Genomic DNA, 17,604 nt, shown 5'->3' on the forward strand with positions numbered 1-17,604 from the left:
ACAGAACTGGTCCTGAGCCTTGGGGTGTTCTTTCCAGACCGTGAATGTATTTTCCCTGAAGTACAGCCACACTGACACTGCTCACTGTAAAGTACACTGGCTTTCACTGAGGAAAGGCATAATACTGCATGTGTCCTTTTCAGAACCGGGAGCCTCAACCTTCATACATGAAGGAGGTTGGAGCATGGAACCGCAGTGCCACAGGTGAACCCTTCCCGTGTGTGACAGTCCCAGAACCCTGACCTGGAAGGTTCACCCTGCGGCATTGTTGGGGTCAGAGCCTTTGAAAGGGCTGTGGCTGTGACTGGCTGCTGCCTTCTCTCTTGCCCACCACCTGCTGGTATCTCCAGCTTCAGCTTGGCCTCAGAACTGTGGGAAATGATTGGCCTTCATGAATGGTTGTGTTTGGTCTAAAAGCACTTCAGCCTGAGACTGAACTGGACCAAGCTCCAGGCTGGGCACGGGAACATTGGGCTTGTCGATAAATTTGACTGTAAACCTAATACTTCAATTTCATTTTTAAATTTTGCTAACTATACCATAGTTCAGTAAAATACATTTTTTAGAAAATTCACATCACAAATGGAAAGTTAGGGCAGAATCAGAGTTCCCTGAAAAAGTGAGACGTGAGTGGTCACAGCTGCTTCTCTTGATTATGGCCTTCAGTGCTTGCTTAGTTTACAGCTTCTACTGGGTGAGCTTTCCCTGGGGAGACAGCTGCCTTCGGCTCATCTCAGATGGGCTAGCTTGATGGGCCAGTGGGATGGCTGTGAGAAGTCGTCTACCACGTCTAAAGCTCCTCAGGGAGGGGCACGCCCTGGAGCCCCTCCCCAGCTCTGTGCTAATGGGCCCAGTCTTGTAGTCACAGACAGTCCCAGAGGGCAGTGGCCAAGCACCGCCACAAGCTGTTTAGAAACTCCAGTGGGGCTGGGGTAGTGCTTGCCTCACAAGCCCTGGTTTAGTCGCCTGACAACAAAAGGCCAAATCCCAGGTGGGAGAGGTGTGCAGTGCAGTCCTCAGTCAAGACTTCAAGTATGAAGCCTCCAGTCTCACTGAGAAACAGGCCTGGCTGTCAAACGTGTTGACTGGCAAGCTCGTTGGGCTTCCTTTCTGTTGTTAGAGGAAAATATGACTTAATTCACTGGTCCTCCCTTTGTTAGTGTAATTGCCAAATACCCAGCGGTGCCTTGTTGTTGTGTACGGAAGCCCAAAATAAGGTGAGAGCGTGTGCACTTAGTGTCCATCTGGACTCCCCTGAACTTTCACCTTCACCTCACTCGCTCCAGCAGCTCCACAGTTGTACACCGCCTAATGGCAGGGGTGGCCATCGCATAATCCCAGTGTGCCAGCGCCATGCTAGCTGCTAGGACCTCCGTGAACAACAGGGGCTTTGGTTACAGTCCCAGGGAATCCCGCCCCGTCCCAAGTCCTCTGTTCACAGTTACTCTTAGAGAGAAGCCAGAAGGCAAAGCAAAGGAGAAACACTGGTGGAGTGTGGGTCAGGTGCGTGCTGTGACAGCGTTTCCCACCGCTGTCTTCTCCTGCCTTTCTTTTCCTGTCTTGGAGATGGGGTCGTAGTCTTAAGAGTAAGAATATTCAATGCGGGATGCCTTCAGATACTGTAAGAACTGCTCTCTGGACTCTGCCCCAGGTGCTCCGATTTCAGACTCGAGCCAGCATGCCAGCCAGGCCTTAGCTCTTCTTCAGTAGTTCTGAAGAGACGTGTGGCCCAGCCCATCCAACTTAGGAGTCCAAGTTCAGAACAAATTCATGCAAGCGTTAAAGAGTCACCCATTGCAGCTGGAGAATCAGAACTCGCCTGCCCAGTGCACAGTCGCCCGACTCGGCAAGTTTGATGCAGCTACAAGGAGTCTGATGCTCTCTGGCTTGCACGAGGGACTCAAACTCCAGCTGCTCGAACGGGATTGGCTGGCTGCCTTGTCGAGCACGTGTGCAGCAGTGGACGGGCACACTCGAGTGAGTTCACTCTGGTGTTCGATGTTGCTTCAGGAACCTGCTGAGGATGAGCAGTGACCTGTTAGTTTTTACTCTCAGAAAGCAGCGGCTGGCTTGAGAACCTGTACACAAAAGGAACTTTTACTCTTACCACGCTTTCAGCTTTTGACTCACTTCTCAGTAGGAGGAAATTCTGAGAATATTAAAATAACTCAAAGAAATATATAAGACTATTAAAAGAACCATACTGGAAATGTTTTCAGATATTCTAAGAAAGATTTCATACAGTAAAACCTTGGCAGTATAGACTTTAGAAAGGTGAATCGTTGCAGACAGCCTGTGCTCACCTGTCTTAACGCCAGTTCTTCAGTCTTCCCAAAGCCTGGGTGCAGTGCTCTGTGCTCTGTGGAGACGCTTCTCACCAGTATTCCGAAGCCGCCCACTGAGTTACTGTATTAGCGCTCTGAGTTCAGCTGCGTCAAATGAACGTCTGCACAGATGCGGCAAAGCTGGCTAAGGACTGAAGAGGTGGCCCAGCCTTTAAGTGTGTGCTGCTCATTTAGGAGGACCCAGGTCACATCCCAGCCCCCGTGTTGGGCAGCTCACAGTTGCCTGCAACTCCAGGTCCAGAAGGTCCGACATCCTCGTCTGGCCTCTGGACCCTCACTACACATACAAATTCAGATGCAGGCACACGGACATTACCTAAGGAAGAGAAGTAGGGGTTTTTTTTTGGGGGGGGGGGTTGTTTTTAAGATGGCCTAGGGAAAGGAAAGCAAGAGAGGCAATTTTTAGGTTCCAGGGTCCCAAGAGTGTGCTTTGCCCCCAAAGTTAATGCTGCACTGTGACAAGGATAAGGGGAAGCTTGGTTTGGTCATGTTCAAAAAACGGTAACTGATAGCATGCTTATCAGGATTTTAATTTACAAGTTCTCTTTTGACTATAGTGTCTCCCTATCTTCTGTTGCTTACCCACCCTTCTGCCTCTGTGGGAAGGATGAATGTTTCTTTAAGGCCTCTGCTTTCATGTGCCAGACCTTACACAGTGGGGCTGACCAGCCAGGCCCTCCTAGGCCTTACACAGTGGGGCTGACCAGCCAGGCCCTCCCAGACCTTACACAGTGGGGCTGACCAGCCAGGCCCTCCTAGGCCTTACACAGTGGGGCTGACCAGCCAGGCCCTCCCAGACCTTAAACAGTGGGGCTGACCAGCCAGGCCCTCCTAGGCCTTACACAGTGGGGCTGACCAGCCAGGCCCTCCCAGACCTTACACAGTGGGGCTGACCAGCCAGGCCCTCCTAGGCCTTACACAGTGGGGCTGACCAGCCAGGCCCTCCCAGACCTTACACAGTGGGGCTGACCAGCCAGGCCCTCCCAGACCTTACACAGTGGGGCTGACCAGCCAGGCCCTCCCAGACCTTACACAGTGGGAAGTAGAACAGAAACGGTAGCCGCAGCTGCAGTGCTCCTGTCCAGCAGAGCGTCTGGCAGTCTTTGTCACTCGTCCCCAGGATGCTGAGTCACTGTTGTATTTTGAGGGCACTGTTAAGGAGTTGTACCATAGGGCAGCAAACAGTTCGTTGTTTTCCTTTATAATTCTGGTTTGGTTCGGAGAGGTTGTTTTGGAGGGGTGCTCTTTACAGTGGGGTTTTGTTACTAAAATTGGGATTTAAAGACATTAATTGCAGTGTCCTTTAACTGTTTGTAGCATTTGAATTCATTTCAGTGGAGAGGTGGTTGCCCACATTTCTTGGTATGAATGTGAAGGTCAGAAGACGACTTGGGGGCCTAGGTTCTCTCCTGCCGTGTGGGTGTAAGGGATCCAACTCAAGACCATCTGGTTTCCAGCAAGAGCTTTTCTATACTGAGTCCCGCAGCAGGCCCTATAGTCCTCTCTTAATTAGCAAGCAAATATTAGCAAACACCGGTCAGGCTTTGTGACTCAATATAGAATCTTCAGGTCAAATTATTGGTTCTCTCAGATCACAGCTCTGACTGTGCTTCTCTTTATTACTTGCAACACTCTGGGAAATAGGTGAGCACATCCAGAGACCAGCAGAGCCCCAGCTGCTAACAGTCTCAAGCCCTGGTGGGATGCGGGATCGTTGCTGCTGTATTTGAGGGTGTGTTGTGTGGCCTTCCGCAGAGGTCCCATTTTTAACAGCCTCCTGTGGTGGTTTTTAACTATGTGCCTAGAGTATTTTGGTCAGTGGATTCACCCTGCTGTTTTCTCCAAGATGGTTTCACTAACGTCAATCTCAGGCAAGCACAGTAATTAAGAAAGAACAAACACTTTCGCAGAGCAACAGAATTTTTATCAGAATTCACTGCAACCCTCAGGTTTCTGTTTAGGATGAGACATTTTGCAACATTTAAACTTTCTCCTTGTCTTCGTTTCCTGTTGAGGGGATAAAAACAAGTCTGAAATCTTACTTAATTCAGTAAGGAATCTGAAAAGGCGATGCATCCTTTTCTCTGAGGTTTGCTTTTCTATTGATTACTGTTGGGTTTCTGTCTTGGAACAGACGGAGAGAAGAAGAGCCAGGTGATGATTCACGGGATCGAGCCCTTGCTGGAAACCCCGCTGCAGTGGCTGAGCGAGCATCTGAGCTATCCAGACAACTTCCTTCACATCAGCATTGTGCCCCAGCCAACAGACTGAAGGCCGTGTCCTGCTCACTGGATGGAACCACCCGCAGTCAGGACACCGAAGCATGACACCCTTGCTTCCCGTCAGGCTCAGTGGAGGCAACAGAACCCCGGGCTGCTGCAAGCCAAGGCGGCAGAAGATTCCATGGGAGATAGGGCACCGGCAGGGCTGAGTGTGCTCCACCGCTGCGTCAGTAAACCTCGCTGACAGGCAGGACCACGCAGCCTCTCTTCTCGGGAACTGCAGTGCGCACGCTTTTGCTCAGTGAAAACATTGGAAATGTGCCAGTTCGTGTCTGATTAACAAATCAGGGGGTGTTTCCTAAGGTGACGGTGGTCGGACCTTCGGCTGGAGAGTGGAAACACTGGTTGAATTTTCAATAGAATTAGACTTAAGAAAGTAAAAGAGAAATTCTGTTATTAATAACTTGCAGTAATTTTTTTGTAAAAGATCAAATTACAGTAAACCCGTCTTTCCTTAATGAGAATTTCCTGTTTACAGTCAGTCTATTGGTATGCAAACAATCTTGTAACTTTGATAATGAACAGTGAGAGATTTTTAAATAAAGCCTCTAACTACGTTTGTCATTTAATAACATACAGTCTGTCACTTTTCAGGGACCTCCTGAATCTCACACAGTAAGCCTCTTTCTACTCTGTTTCCAGTGCTCACTGGTGTAGCAAGGGTGCAGGGCATAGGGGAACTCGTCTCAGGAGCTCTCACAGGATTCATTACTGTGACTTGAAAATCTGTCTTCTAGATACTAAAGTATCAATAATACTCTGTCTCTGCTGTCCTGTTGGCCGCTGTACACCTGTCAAATCATAGTATGCCAAGTATCTGTCTACAGAAACTCAGTATTTCGAAGCTCCGGTTCCTTCCCAGTGTCTGATTTTCCTTTTTCCTTTTTGGCTCCTGGATTACTGTGTCACTGTGGCCCCTGGCAGCCAGTCTTTAAAGCCTGAAGGTGGCCTGTCTCTAGACTGCAGTAGCTTTTCCTTATCATTACCAAAAAAACATCCAGAAGTGACTGGAACTCCTGCCACAGTAAGGGAAGTTCGCTGCACTCTCCCGATGGCTGCTTGGAGACTCCTGCCATTGACTGTGAGCTAGCTTGCTGTCCATATTGAATGTCAACCCACCTGAGTATGCTAAAAGATGATATCATAAAATAATGGTTTTAGATTTAAAAATAAAGGTGAATGTTTTCTTATAAAAATTATGTGGTGGCTCGAGTGAGATCCTGATAGTGCTCCTTGCCTCCTTTCTCCTCCTCCTCTCCTCTCCCCTATCCTTTCCACTGCCCCTGCCCTCCCCCTACCCTCTCCCCCACCCTCTCCCCCTGCCTTCTGCCCTCTCCCCTTGCCCTCCCCCTGCCCTCTCCACCTGACCCCTCTCTCTTACCCTCCCCAGCTTATGGTCTTCACTGATTTCTCAGCATATTTTTTTTTCTACGAAAATGAGATAAAGTTGGCCAAAGAACAGCTACCCCAGGAGGGAAGTTGTAAGCATAATAATAAAATAAATAACACTGAGTTCCAACCACAGAGAAGTGGAAACAAGCAGGAAAACATTGGCTGAGAGAACAGACGTGCTTTTTCAGTGACAGTGGGGAAGATGCTGATATTAGTTACAGAAGGAAAGCTCACCGACTTGTAATTTGCACGACATTGGTCTAAATATGAGTGTTCCAATTATGAGTGCTGTCCGTCTGCTCAGTGTGGGTGGGGATTTTCCCCTCTGGAGCTTTGACAAACCGAGGAGAGATCTCTGAAGGACTGTGAATGCCAGGGAGTACCTGTGAGGTGTGGTCAGAAGGGTAACCATGGCAACTTTACAGGTGACACTGGGGTAAGGGGCACTAGAGCTTCTGACCCCCAAGCCACCACTGACCAGCCTTCCTAGTTCTTGCTGACAGGAGCCCCTGAAACCTGGTAAGCTAAGGGCCCAGTGACCCAAGAAAGAATAAAACCAGGAATTAGTACTAGCTAAAATACCTAATTTTCATTTGAACATTTAAGTTTTATGTCTTACTAAAAGCCCGGTAAATACATTTGCCTTCATTCCTAAATGTTGGAAGCGAACTCTGTACAGAGCAAGATCAGGCTTCCCTCACCCTCAGACTACAGAGAAGATGAGGGATGAAGGAAAACGGCGAACAGGTTACAGGTCTTCACACCCTGAGGACCAGAAACAACAGTAATGTCTTGGCCTTCCTGACAGGAAGGAATTTCAAGCCTAAGTCACCGCTTACCATCCATCATTGGCTGCTGGGAACTTTCATGACCTTCCTCCGACTGTAGATAGCCTAGTAACCTGTGGGAAGCCCGCCCCAGTGATACGGATACACAGTATGTTCCTAGCTGTGAGGGAGAAGTGTCCCCTAGCCACACTGTGATTTTCCCATTCGGTGAAACTGAGTGGTTTACGCTAAGGAAAGAATTTGGGTTTAACACTGAGCAACAAGCTTTTTTTTTTTTTTTAATTGGGGAGGGAAGCGCCCCAGTATGAGCGGGAGTGGATGCTCTCCTTCCACTGTAGGTCCCAGAGATAGAACTCAGGGTGTCAGTCTTGGCAGCAAGCACCCTTGACCACTTAGCCGCATCTTACTGGTCCACATGCTACGCTCGCTTAAAAATCTACTCAGATAACCTATCTTCTGATTTTCAGAACTGTGGTACACGTAGCTCGCGCTGGAGAATGCCAGGTTACATTTTACCACGTTGTTGATGCTTAGTTCTGAGAGGAGTCGGGTTTCCTGTTACTTGTGGCATCATCATTCAAATGACAGGATTAAAATCCCTGGGCACTAAGGGAGAAAAACCAAACGCGATCGTATTTGAAACCGGTCTCGTTTGTACACGACCATGGTGGTGTAGTTGTTCACAGTACAGGTTCTATTCCTGTGTTTTCTTCTGTTGTTTTTTTTTTTTTTTTTTTTTTTTTTTTTGGTTCTTTTTTTTTTCGGAGCTGGGGACCGAACCCAGGGCCTTGCGCTTCCTAGGTAAGTGCTCTACCACTGAGCTAAATCCCCAGCCCCTCTTCTGTTGTTTTTTGAGTCAGGGTTTCTCTCTGAATCCCTGGCTATCTTGTAACTCTGTGGACCAGGATGGCCTCGAACTCAGATCTGCCTGCCTCTGAGGAATGGGATTAAAGGCGTGAGCCAACTGCCCTCTTTGTTTTTGGATATATTCATTTGGCCTGAGGATGAAGGAAAAAGAAGCTTGTATCCTATTCAGATTACTGGAGAGCAAGTGACACCCTGTAATGACAGGTCGTCTTTTGTGATACAGAAGTGACAGGCGGGTAGTGTGAGCAACACTGAAGCTTTGATGGCTTTTAGGCCAGCACATGTGGTGGGGATGCTCCCTCCAGCTGGGCAGCAGTGGGAGGCCCCAGGACCTGAGAGCAGACAGCATTCTTCAGTGTGCTGTGTTGCAAAGCCGCCAGGCTCACAGGTATGTGAATTAATCCCATTGCTGCTGAGCTGGCCTTGAACTCTGTGTGTAGCTGAGAGTTCCCTGGAACTTCTGCTTCCTGCCTCTACAGGATTACAGGTGAGCATCGAATGTATTTTTTTTTTCAGTAGGATATTTTCAGCTTGCCTGTCTAAATCAGAGCAGCCATAGAGAGCTCTTCATGATGCTTCGCGTGACTGACAGATCCTTCAGATGTCCTCCAGTACAAATTACATTTGTTTCTCCAGATGTGCTAGTAAATACACTAATGTCTGGTATTACAGGACTGACCTTGCAATCCCAGTCTGCGTTAGACATAGCGAAGAAACTCACTGGATTCATGGGGTTTTAATACTGAACCCTTTTAATCTTGAATGTGTTCAGATGATTGATAACTGATAAAGGTGGGTCTGGGAATTTAGGACAATTCGGTGTGCTCTAATACCTCATCCGACCCTCTAAAAAAGGGCTTGGTGAATGGCTTTTTCCTGTCCCCAGTCACAGAGCCAAAAACCTGTCTATGAATAGGCAAAATTAATGGCTAATGACATTTTTAAGTAGGTCTTGTGTTCCTGTCAGTTACCAGCTACAAAAATAGGACAGACCCTGTCATTTAGAAATCAGTGTACAAAGTTCAGTTGGTTGGGGCTGGCATCACCCGTGGAGACATGCTTACTCAAATCTGCTCTCAGTAGGAACCACCATGGACCTGGTCCCTGCGTCAGCCCACATTCGTTTTAGCTGTCGTGTCGACCGCAGCGCAGGCCTGTTGCAGCCTCCCTCTGAGCAGCTCCTCGGTTGCTATTCTCAGCAAGCATCTGGAGGTCTTCATTAGTCCTGACCTTTTCACAGGCGAGTGGTTTGTGTCGAGTTCAGGCTGGAGGCGCCACTTCTGAAAATGAGAGTTGTCGAATCCCAGCATCTCCCTAACCCCTGGAGTTGGAGGAAGCGACTTGAGTTCAGAGTGTGAGTCTTCACCCCCCCTTCCCCACTTGAGGCAGCTCTGGCTGTTCAGTGGGAACTCAAGCCTTCGAGAGGGCATCTCCAACCATTTCTAGTCGCTCATTCCTTCACTGGATGTGTCCCATTTTGTCAGTGTCACTTCCAAAATAATTTACTAGGTTTACATTGAGTATCCGCTGTCTGCCGGGTGCTCAGGAATTTAGAGCCCAACCCCTTTGCATGAGAAAAGGAATCGTTGGAGGTAGCTTTCAGACACTAGTGCATGCCACAGGTACCTTTGACCTGGCTCTGGACTAGCCTCAGGCAGCAGGGAGGCCCTGTGTGCTGTCAGTGGAGCCTGATGGAATACTGATTCGTTTATAAGAGGATACCGTGGGGATATGTTCTGTGGAGGTATGAGGTATGGGAAACAGGGTGGTACCTCAGCGGGCCCAGGCTGAGACATCCTTCCCCTTGAGGGACCAGCCACAGGACAGTATAGTATAGAATAGTTTACTCAGGTCATGGAGTGGGGAGTTAAGAGGGTTGGAGGGAAGGGGTTGGGGATTTAGCTCAGTGGTAGAGCGCTTGCCTAGCAAGCGCAAAGCCCTGGGTTCAGTCCCCAGCTCCGAAAAAAAGAACCAAAAAGAAAAGAGGGTAGGAGGGAGAGAGAGAAGAGTAGAGGCTGGCCTTGAGCACTGGAGAGAAGGAGGGAAGGGAATGGGAAGAGAGGGGACAAAGAGGGAAGAGGGTAAGAGTAAGAGAGAAGCAAGAGAGTGAGGAGGGGGCAAGCAGCCCCTTTTATAGTGTCAGGCATACCTGGCTGTTGCCAGGTAACTGTGGGGGTAGAGCTTAGACAGAATGCTAACACAGTAACACAGGTTGCCTCTTTTCTGTTGATGGCTGACTCTTCTACAGAGATAGTAACTATGATTTGTAGAACTGTGTCGACTCCCTCTCGTTTTGTGAAGATTTAGGGAAGCTTCTCATCCCATACCTACCAGCCTTTTCCTGACCCTCTTACCCACATCTCCCGCTAAAACGTCATCCCGGGGTTTGAAGAGATAACACAGCAGTTGGGAGCATTGGCTGCTCTTCCAGAGGACCAGGGTTCAGTTCCCAGCACCCACATGGCAGCTCATGCCTATCTGTAGTTCCAGCTCCAGAGGATCTGGCACCCTCAGACAGACATATGCACGCAGTCAAAACATCAGTGTGCATGAAAATAAATAAGTCATTTTTTAAAACACAAATATAAAATGTTATCCTGGTGTCTGCATTTCTCTAACATGACTCCAGTCGGTGTTTTAAAGTTCACTGCTATCTGAAGTCTCTCAGGCTTCAGCGATGCCAGTTCTCACGTCTGCAGATGTCACTAAGGTCTGGGACAAACTGTAAAAGGTGGTTAGAGCGCCAGTCAGCCTGGGCTAATTGGTTTGGGAGCAGGGCAGCAAATGAGACATTAAAAATGAGGTGAAGCAAATAAGGAGGGGATGGAATTAGCAGCCAGCACCTCAAACCCAAGAGTGAGGTGTGTGATTTTCTTTCCTGGCCTCATCTCTCTAGGTAGGCCTTGAAATCGTGCCTCTCCTGCGCTGGCCTCCTGAGAAGCAGCACCCAGCAGCTGCGTGTGGAAGGAAGCCATTGCTGCAGGTGCACTAGCTGATGTTATGTGCTAGACGGATTCTGGAGTTTAGAGAAGTCCGTGCGACATGCCCAGACATCTAGGGAAAAAAGTGTCTGGGAAGGCAGCGGACAGAACTTAGCTTCAAGGAAATATTTCGAAGAGGCGACGAGAAAAGCTATCCAGGCCGCACAGGAAGGACTAGCTTCGGGCTGTGGGGTTGACACTGGCTGGATTTGACTGGGGCACGTTTGACAGCTGACCACACCTTGTTTCATTCTTCACTTTCTTTCTACTCACCGCACCCTGCAGCTTTGCTTATCTCGGTCCCTTCTCAGTTTCCTTCCCTTCTCACCTTGAGTGTGGTGTCCCCGGGCCTCTTCCTCTATTGTACTTGAACTCATCCCAAGGCTCTTGTGTTGTTTTGAATGTGTATGTGTGGGGCCTGGGGGCTCTAATCCCAGTACTTGGAGACAGACGCTGGTGCACCTCTGAGTTCAAAGCCAGCCTGACTACATAGTTCCAGGAGAACCGGAGAACCAGAGCTATGTAGAGAGACCCTGTCTCCAAAAAATAAATAAATAAATAAATAAATAAATAAATAAATAAATAAATAAATAAATAAAAAGAAGTGTTTGCGCTTATATAGAGATGCTGGAAGGCATGGGAACCAGATAGTATCAGATCCCCCAGGACTAGTGTTAGAGGTAAGTCTGAGCCACCCTGCGGGTGCTGGGAACTGAATACAGGTCCTTAGAGCAGCCATGGTTCTTACCTGCTGAGACATCTTCCCACATGCACATGAATGCCCTTGTTATCACCAGCACTGACCTCTGCACTCCAAATAATATTCAACCACCTACTGGACATCAACATCAGATGTATAGCAAGTTGTACTTGAGTGTCAAAGCAGAATTCTTGACTCCACTGCCTCAGACACTCCCCCTCCGCCCCCGCAATCCCATTCTTCCACATCTACTCAGCTCTGTGGTCCTAAAATATGTGACTCAATGGAACCACACACTTGCCCTTCTCACCCGTACTCCGTTCACCAGGAAGCCTCGGAGAGTCTGTCGACCTTAAAATATAACACAACTATGAGAGTCCGTCGCCCTCTCTGCTGAAACCCAAGGTTCAGCAGCCAGACACCAGCTCTTCCAGTCCACTGCAGTGGCCTGGAAGTCCGAGCCCAGTCAACCGCAGGCGAGTCGGAACCGGTCGGAAGCCATTTGGTATTCCCTAGCGTACCCTGCGCAGTGCAATCAAAGTAACAAGGAAGCGTGCATCAGCTCTCTGAAGTTACTTAGGTCTCCTGCCCGTTATGTGGAGGCCTCCCTGACCTGGAGTTGGCTTCCGGCCTTCACATACACGTCCCCACTTGTGTTAATTGCTCCACAGCTGTTCCTTGGTAGGATCTAAAGAGCCAGAAAGACGGGCTAACACAACGCTGGGAAGGTGGCACTTGGAGGCAGAGGCAGGTGGACCTCTGAGTTCAAGGCCAGCCTGGTCTACGGAGTGAGTTCCAGAAAGCCACAACTACACAGAGAAACCCAGTCTAGAAAGACAAACAAAACAAAAACAGAAACGAAGATTCATTGAGTAAATAAAAATAATGTTTACTAGAGGTCTAGAGAGAGGGGCGGCTGCTAAAGGGACTGGGTTTTCAGCGCGAAGGGAACTTTGGAGTTTGAGTAGTGTAGCAAAGTGCGCGTCAGGGGAGAGAGGGAAAAGGCAAATGCTGAAAGACAGTGCTGAAGGAAATGCAACTTTACAGAGACCCAAGGTGATAATGAACCTTTGACTTTGGCAAGTAAATACTCGGGGACCCTCGAGAGAGCTGTTTTGAGCTGAAAACTGTCAGGCTGCAGAGATTTAGGAAAAGAAATGAGATTTGGTGATGAAAAAAAGGAGGTTAGAACCTAGCAGTAGTGGCGCACCCTTAATCCCAGCACTCTGGAGGCAGAGGCGGGTGGATCGGTGTGAGTCTGAAGCCAGCCCGGTCTACAGAGCGAGTTCCAGGACAGCCAGGGCTACACATAGAAACCCTATATTGAAAAGGAGCCTGGCAAGGGGGAGAAGGAACTGAGTTTTATGCGTCCAGGAGACCAAGGCATCATGGGGAAAAGGGAGGAGCCAATGGGATTTAAGAGTGATGAACGCACCCTTGGGGGAGTGAATGGTCCAGGAAGGGAGGGTTTGGACAAGTTTCACTATCGAAGGCCTGAATGATGATTCCTGCAGTCTTTCCTAAGACCTCTGGTCTGAAAAGATCCCCTTGGCCTTTGTCACTGAAGACGCCGTCCAGCTTCCACCAGACAGTTTGACTGAATGGAAGTCGTTCCCACCGCTGGTCAACAGGCAGGGATGACCCTGTGTGGGGTTTGTTTGCTTGCACCTTTCTGTGGATCGGGTGGGGCGGGGTTCAGCCCTTCCACCCACGCCCAAGTGATACTGGTGCTGCCGGCCCTAGATCTTACCGCCTCGGTTCCACAAGACATCCCCCTCCTTTCATAATAACAGCAACGTATCTTTCATGTTTGGCCTAACCTTACAGTGAAAACACGTACTCACCCAAAAACACACAACAAGAAGTATTTTTAGAGAAGGCCTCGATTCTTTGGAATTTGAATTACACTGCTCTGGAAGCTGAGAGACAAAGACACTACCTAAAAGCGGCACGTGATCTTGATGAAATAGTTCCCTGAACTAAAATTCTTAATTGTTGGTTGTTTAAGGAGGGCGAGTTTCAAATTTGAGATCAATGATTTCAGTTGCTTACTAAGATTGTATGGGTTTTGTCGTTGTTGTTGTTTTGGGAGAGGTGTTTGTTTCTGAGACAGGGTTTCTCTGTGTAGCCCTGCCTGGCTGTCCTGGAACTCACTTTGTAGACCAGGCAGGCCAGGAACTCAGAGATCCGCCTGCCTCTGCCTCCCAGAGCTGGGATTAAAGACGTGCGCCTCCACTGCCCAGCTCTCTGCTTTATTTGGTAAGAGATGGTTTTAGAGCATGTACACTGAGCAAAGAAACGCTTATTCCGTTGTCGGGGTGCACTACGCACACTGCCTTGGGTATGTAATCTCAAACCCAGACATCTTTCCTGCTTCGGCCTGAGGTACAAGACACACGGCCATGGCTAGCAAGAAATAGTAACAGAAAATGACAGTGTGTGCTGTTTACCAATCCAGGACGTATTTTAAAAGTTGTTTGCTACTATAGAATGTGAGCTACCGTGAACCTGTGGAGTTCCCCATACCTCTCCGCCACTTCCCCTCCTTACATCCCAAATTACTACCGTGTGTTTATCACAACTGACCGCTATGGTATATTATTGATAACTAAAAGGCCCTATTTTATACTGATCCATGTGTCCACAGTCCTAAGATACCACATTGCATGGGAGTGGTTTTTCCTTGTTATTTTTTTTTTATTTAACCTCTAGAAATTTCAACAGATATGCAGTATATATATTGATCGTATCCACCTTCCTACCTGCCGCCACGTTCCCCAGGATCCCTAAACCCACTTCCCTTTAACTTAATGTCCTCTTTTTTTATTAATATTAGAACCTTCGAGTCCCACTGACCATGTACACATGGGTGTGGGGCCGTGCACTAGAGTGGCCTTCCCTCAGCAGCCCTCAGCTGCCGATGGCGCCTCAGTGAGGACCCCTCCTCAATCTGCACCGGTTTCCTTCTCTCCGTCATCCTTCTGCTGTGTGAAGGTTTCTAGTCTTCCTGTCCTCACCGATACAGACAGTATCAGGCAGTTCTGTTGTGCCCTGTCCTCTAGGTGAGCACTGTCTTCTAGGTGAGCTTGTTTGGTGCTGGTTCTGGGAAGACGAACACTCCAGCAGTCTCTCTCACCCTGCCATGCATCCAAGTACATCCTGGTTAACGTCATGATTGGCTCGGCCTTGAACAGAGCCAGGGTTTTTCTTCCTGTCTGCCAGCTCTGCTACTGTGGACTTAGAGTTGTCTGTATCCCCTCCCCGCCACCTCTGTGGCTTGAAAACCAGCATTTCCTCTCCTCGATGTGCAGAATTAACTCCACCTTCTTAAGGGTTATTATCTAGATGAATCCTTTGAAGTTCATTTGGGAGGAAACTGTGACTTCTGCATTCGTTTATTTAAAAGAACCATCTTGTTATATGAATATAAACTCAAACATTTAATGCCTTGCATAACAATCTGGTAAGTTCTGTGTTGTACTGCTCAGAATGTTACAATGCTGGCCACCAGGAGGTTTCCAGTTGACTCCTGTCATGCACCTCTGTCCTTTTGCCTGCGAGCAGCTTCGTACTTTCTGACGTTTAATTATGTATCCTCGCCTCAGCCCTAAAGTTCAGCACTTCTCCAAGGAACCCTGGTTTCTTTTGTTGAGAAGATTTGTTTTTTAAGTCCAGACCCCACCCATCTACTCACTCAGTTGGTGACAACTGCATTCTCCTCTGATGCTATCAGTGGTCCAATAGCTGGACACCCGGGGGGAGGGGGTTGGAGGGGAAAAAGCAGATAAATGCCTGCACTGGAAGCTAACTCGGGGCTGTGACATAGACAAGGAACAACTCTTAGCCAAGAAATACATAATTATAACTCTGATATATTCTCTGAAGGAAAAACAAGGGCCAACTGGCAAAGATTCAAAATACCCCAGGTCTGTGGTCTAGTTTAGATCAGGTACTTAGAGAAAGTCCCGGTGAATGGCTGACACGTAAGGAGAAGCTGGAAATGAGGAAAGATAAGTCATTTAAGAGCAGACTGGGGAGTATTACTAGGTCAGAATTGCTTCTCAAGGAAAGGAATGGGGTTGACAAGATAGCTCAGTGGGTAGTGGCATTTGCTGAGGAGCCTGAGTTTGATCCCTGAGACCTACATGTTGGAAAGAGAGAGCCAATTCCAGAAAGTTGTTCTCTGGCCTGCACTTGCCCACCAACACACGTATTCGAGCATGCCCAGATACACACAGATACAAAATTTCATCTTACTCGCTTTATTATCATGAGTTTATGAGTGAGAACATCACACAGCTAGATTAAGGTAGTCAAACACTTGCCTGGCCCCAAGCTCTGTGTCTCGATGGGTTCCTAATCTGTTAGAATGTATAGTCTGAGGCATTGGGTCACACTGAGATTTTACACTTTCACTCTAACTTACACTTTTTATAGATTTACGCCACCAAGAAAAAACTGTAACAGAGTTGAAACAATTAGCCTTACGTCTTCTTTCCTAACTCAGTTGTCCCTTTGCCGGCATCCCAACCTTCCTTGTCACCTAGCATTGCCCTCTTTTTTGGTCTCCCTTCTAAACCTTCTCCTATACCCAGCCAGCTCTTTACGTAGAGCAAGTCTATGCTACAGTCTAGACTGCATGGGAAAAAGAAGCTTTGCATGTAGGTGACATCACTTAATACTACACATCCTAATCCCATCTGTTTTCCAGCAAGCTTTACTTTTGCTTTGCAGACAGATTGTATTCTGTTTGTATTTGTACCGTTCTTTACAACTTAAGTGCACTTTCAAAAGGAATAAAAATGCCCAAAGTGTTATCTTACAAAAAAGTCTTATTCCCTCTATGGGTAGATGTGTCAGTTAAAGGTGATGTCTTAGGGTCTTAGTTACTGCTGTGAACAGACACCATGACCAAGGCAACTCTTATATGGACAACATCTAATTGGGGCTGACTTACAGGTTCAGTGATTCAGTCCAGTTCCAAGATGGGAACATGGCGACATCTAGGCAGGCATGGTGCAAGAGGAGCTGAGAGTTCTGACTCTATCTGAAGGCCACTAAGAGAATACTGACTTCCAGTCTAGGTTGAGGAGGATCTTAAAGCGGGCACCCATAGTGGCACACCTACTCCAATAAGGCCACACCTACTCCAACAAAGCCACACCCACTTCCACAAGACCACACCCACTCCAACAAGGCCACACCTACTCCGACAAAGCCACACCCACTTCCACAAGACCACACCCACTCCAAAAAGGCCACACCTACTCTGACAAGGCCACACCTCCAGATAGTGCCACTCCCTGGGCCAAGCTTTATTCAAACCACCACAGGTGGTAAAATTCAGTTATGTTTTGTTCTAAAGAGATTATGATTAAAAATAATAATAAAGCTGGAAAGCCGCTATTGAGGCAGCAATAAGAATAGGCAGACTGCTCTGAGGGGAGAAAAGGCTTTTTTGAGAGTCTGAAAAAAGGCCAGTGTGCTTCTGAGGAGCATGGATAAGGAGAAGCCAAAGATGGAGGGAGACAGTGGCCACAGAGGCCACACCGGGATTTAAGCTGAGGAAAAAGGAAGCCACTGAACCATTTTTATTGCTGTTGTTTTATGCTTTGTTCTGCTTGTTGTTCATTGTTGTTTCAAGCCAGGGCTTTTCAGTTTTCTAGCCCTGGCTGTCCTGGAACTCAACATGTAGCCTTGGCTAGCCTTGAACTCACAGAGATCCACCAGTCTTGGCCCCGAGTGCTAGGATTAAAGGCATGCACCACCATACCTAGCCATTTTTAGTACATATCTTCTTAACTTTTTATTGACACCTTGTGAATTTCACATCATGCACCCCAACCCCACTCATCTTTCCCGTCCCTTCGTCATCTTCCCTCTGCCCTTGTAACCTCCCCATCAAAATAAGACAAAATGAAAGACTCCTTTCAGATATCCTGTTGTTGCCCTGTGTCGTGGAGATCCTACAGCTTTTGGATCTGCAGGACCCGCCCCTTCGTGTGTTCCAGCATTCACAGATGAGACAGACGTTGAGGTGGCCAATTCATAGACCTGGATATGGCCTGGGTGGTGGTTGATCTGGTCAATGCCAGCTCTCACACACCCACCACAGGGTAAGCTCTCCAGCACTGCCCTGGCTACCTCACCCAATGCTGCACCCAGAAAGGGGCAGGGCCAACTCTCCTGCTCTCTAGCCTCTCGTTTATGCCCACACTACCAGGTGCCAGCTCTCCTGTGCTCCACAGA

The 17,604-nt window shown here is 48.1% G+C and overlaps 1 protein-coding gene across 4 annotated transcripts in view; it reads left to right on the forward strand.

Annotated features, from left to right (window-relative positions):
* The window catches only part of Atg5 (autophagy related 5), a 90,992-nt gene extending 85,169 nt beyond the window's left edge, over nucleotides 1–5,823 (forward strand). For all 4 annotated transcript variants that reach the window (NM_001399021.1, NM_001399020.1, NM_001014250.2 and 1 more), the window contains one exon: nucleotides 4,480–5,823. In NM_001399021.1, the coding sequence (NP_001385950.1) occupies nucleotides 4,480–4,616 (137 nt within the window). In that variant the 3' untranslated portion in view covers nucleotides 4,617–5,823. The remainder of the gene's footprint in view (nucleotides 1–4,479) is intronic.
* The last annotated feature ends 11,781 nt before the right edge of the window (nucleotides 5,824–17,604 follow it).

This window comes from Rattus norvegicus, chromosome 20 (assembly GCF_036323735.1).
Source record: "Rattus norvegicus strain BN/NHsdMcwi chromosome 20, GRCr8, whole genome shotgun sequence".
NCBI classification, from domain to species: domain Eukaryota; kingdom Metazoa; phylum Chordata; class Mammalia; order Rodentia; family Muridae; genus Rattus; species Rattus norvegicus.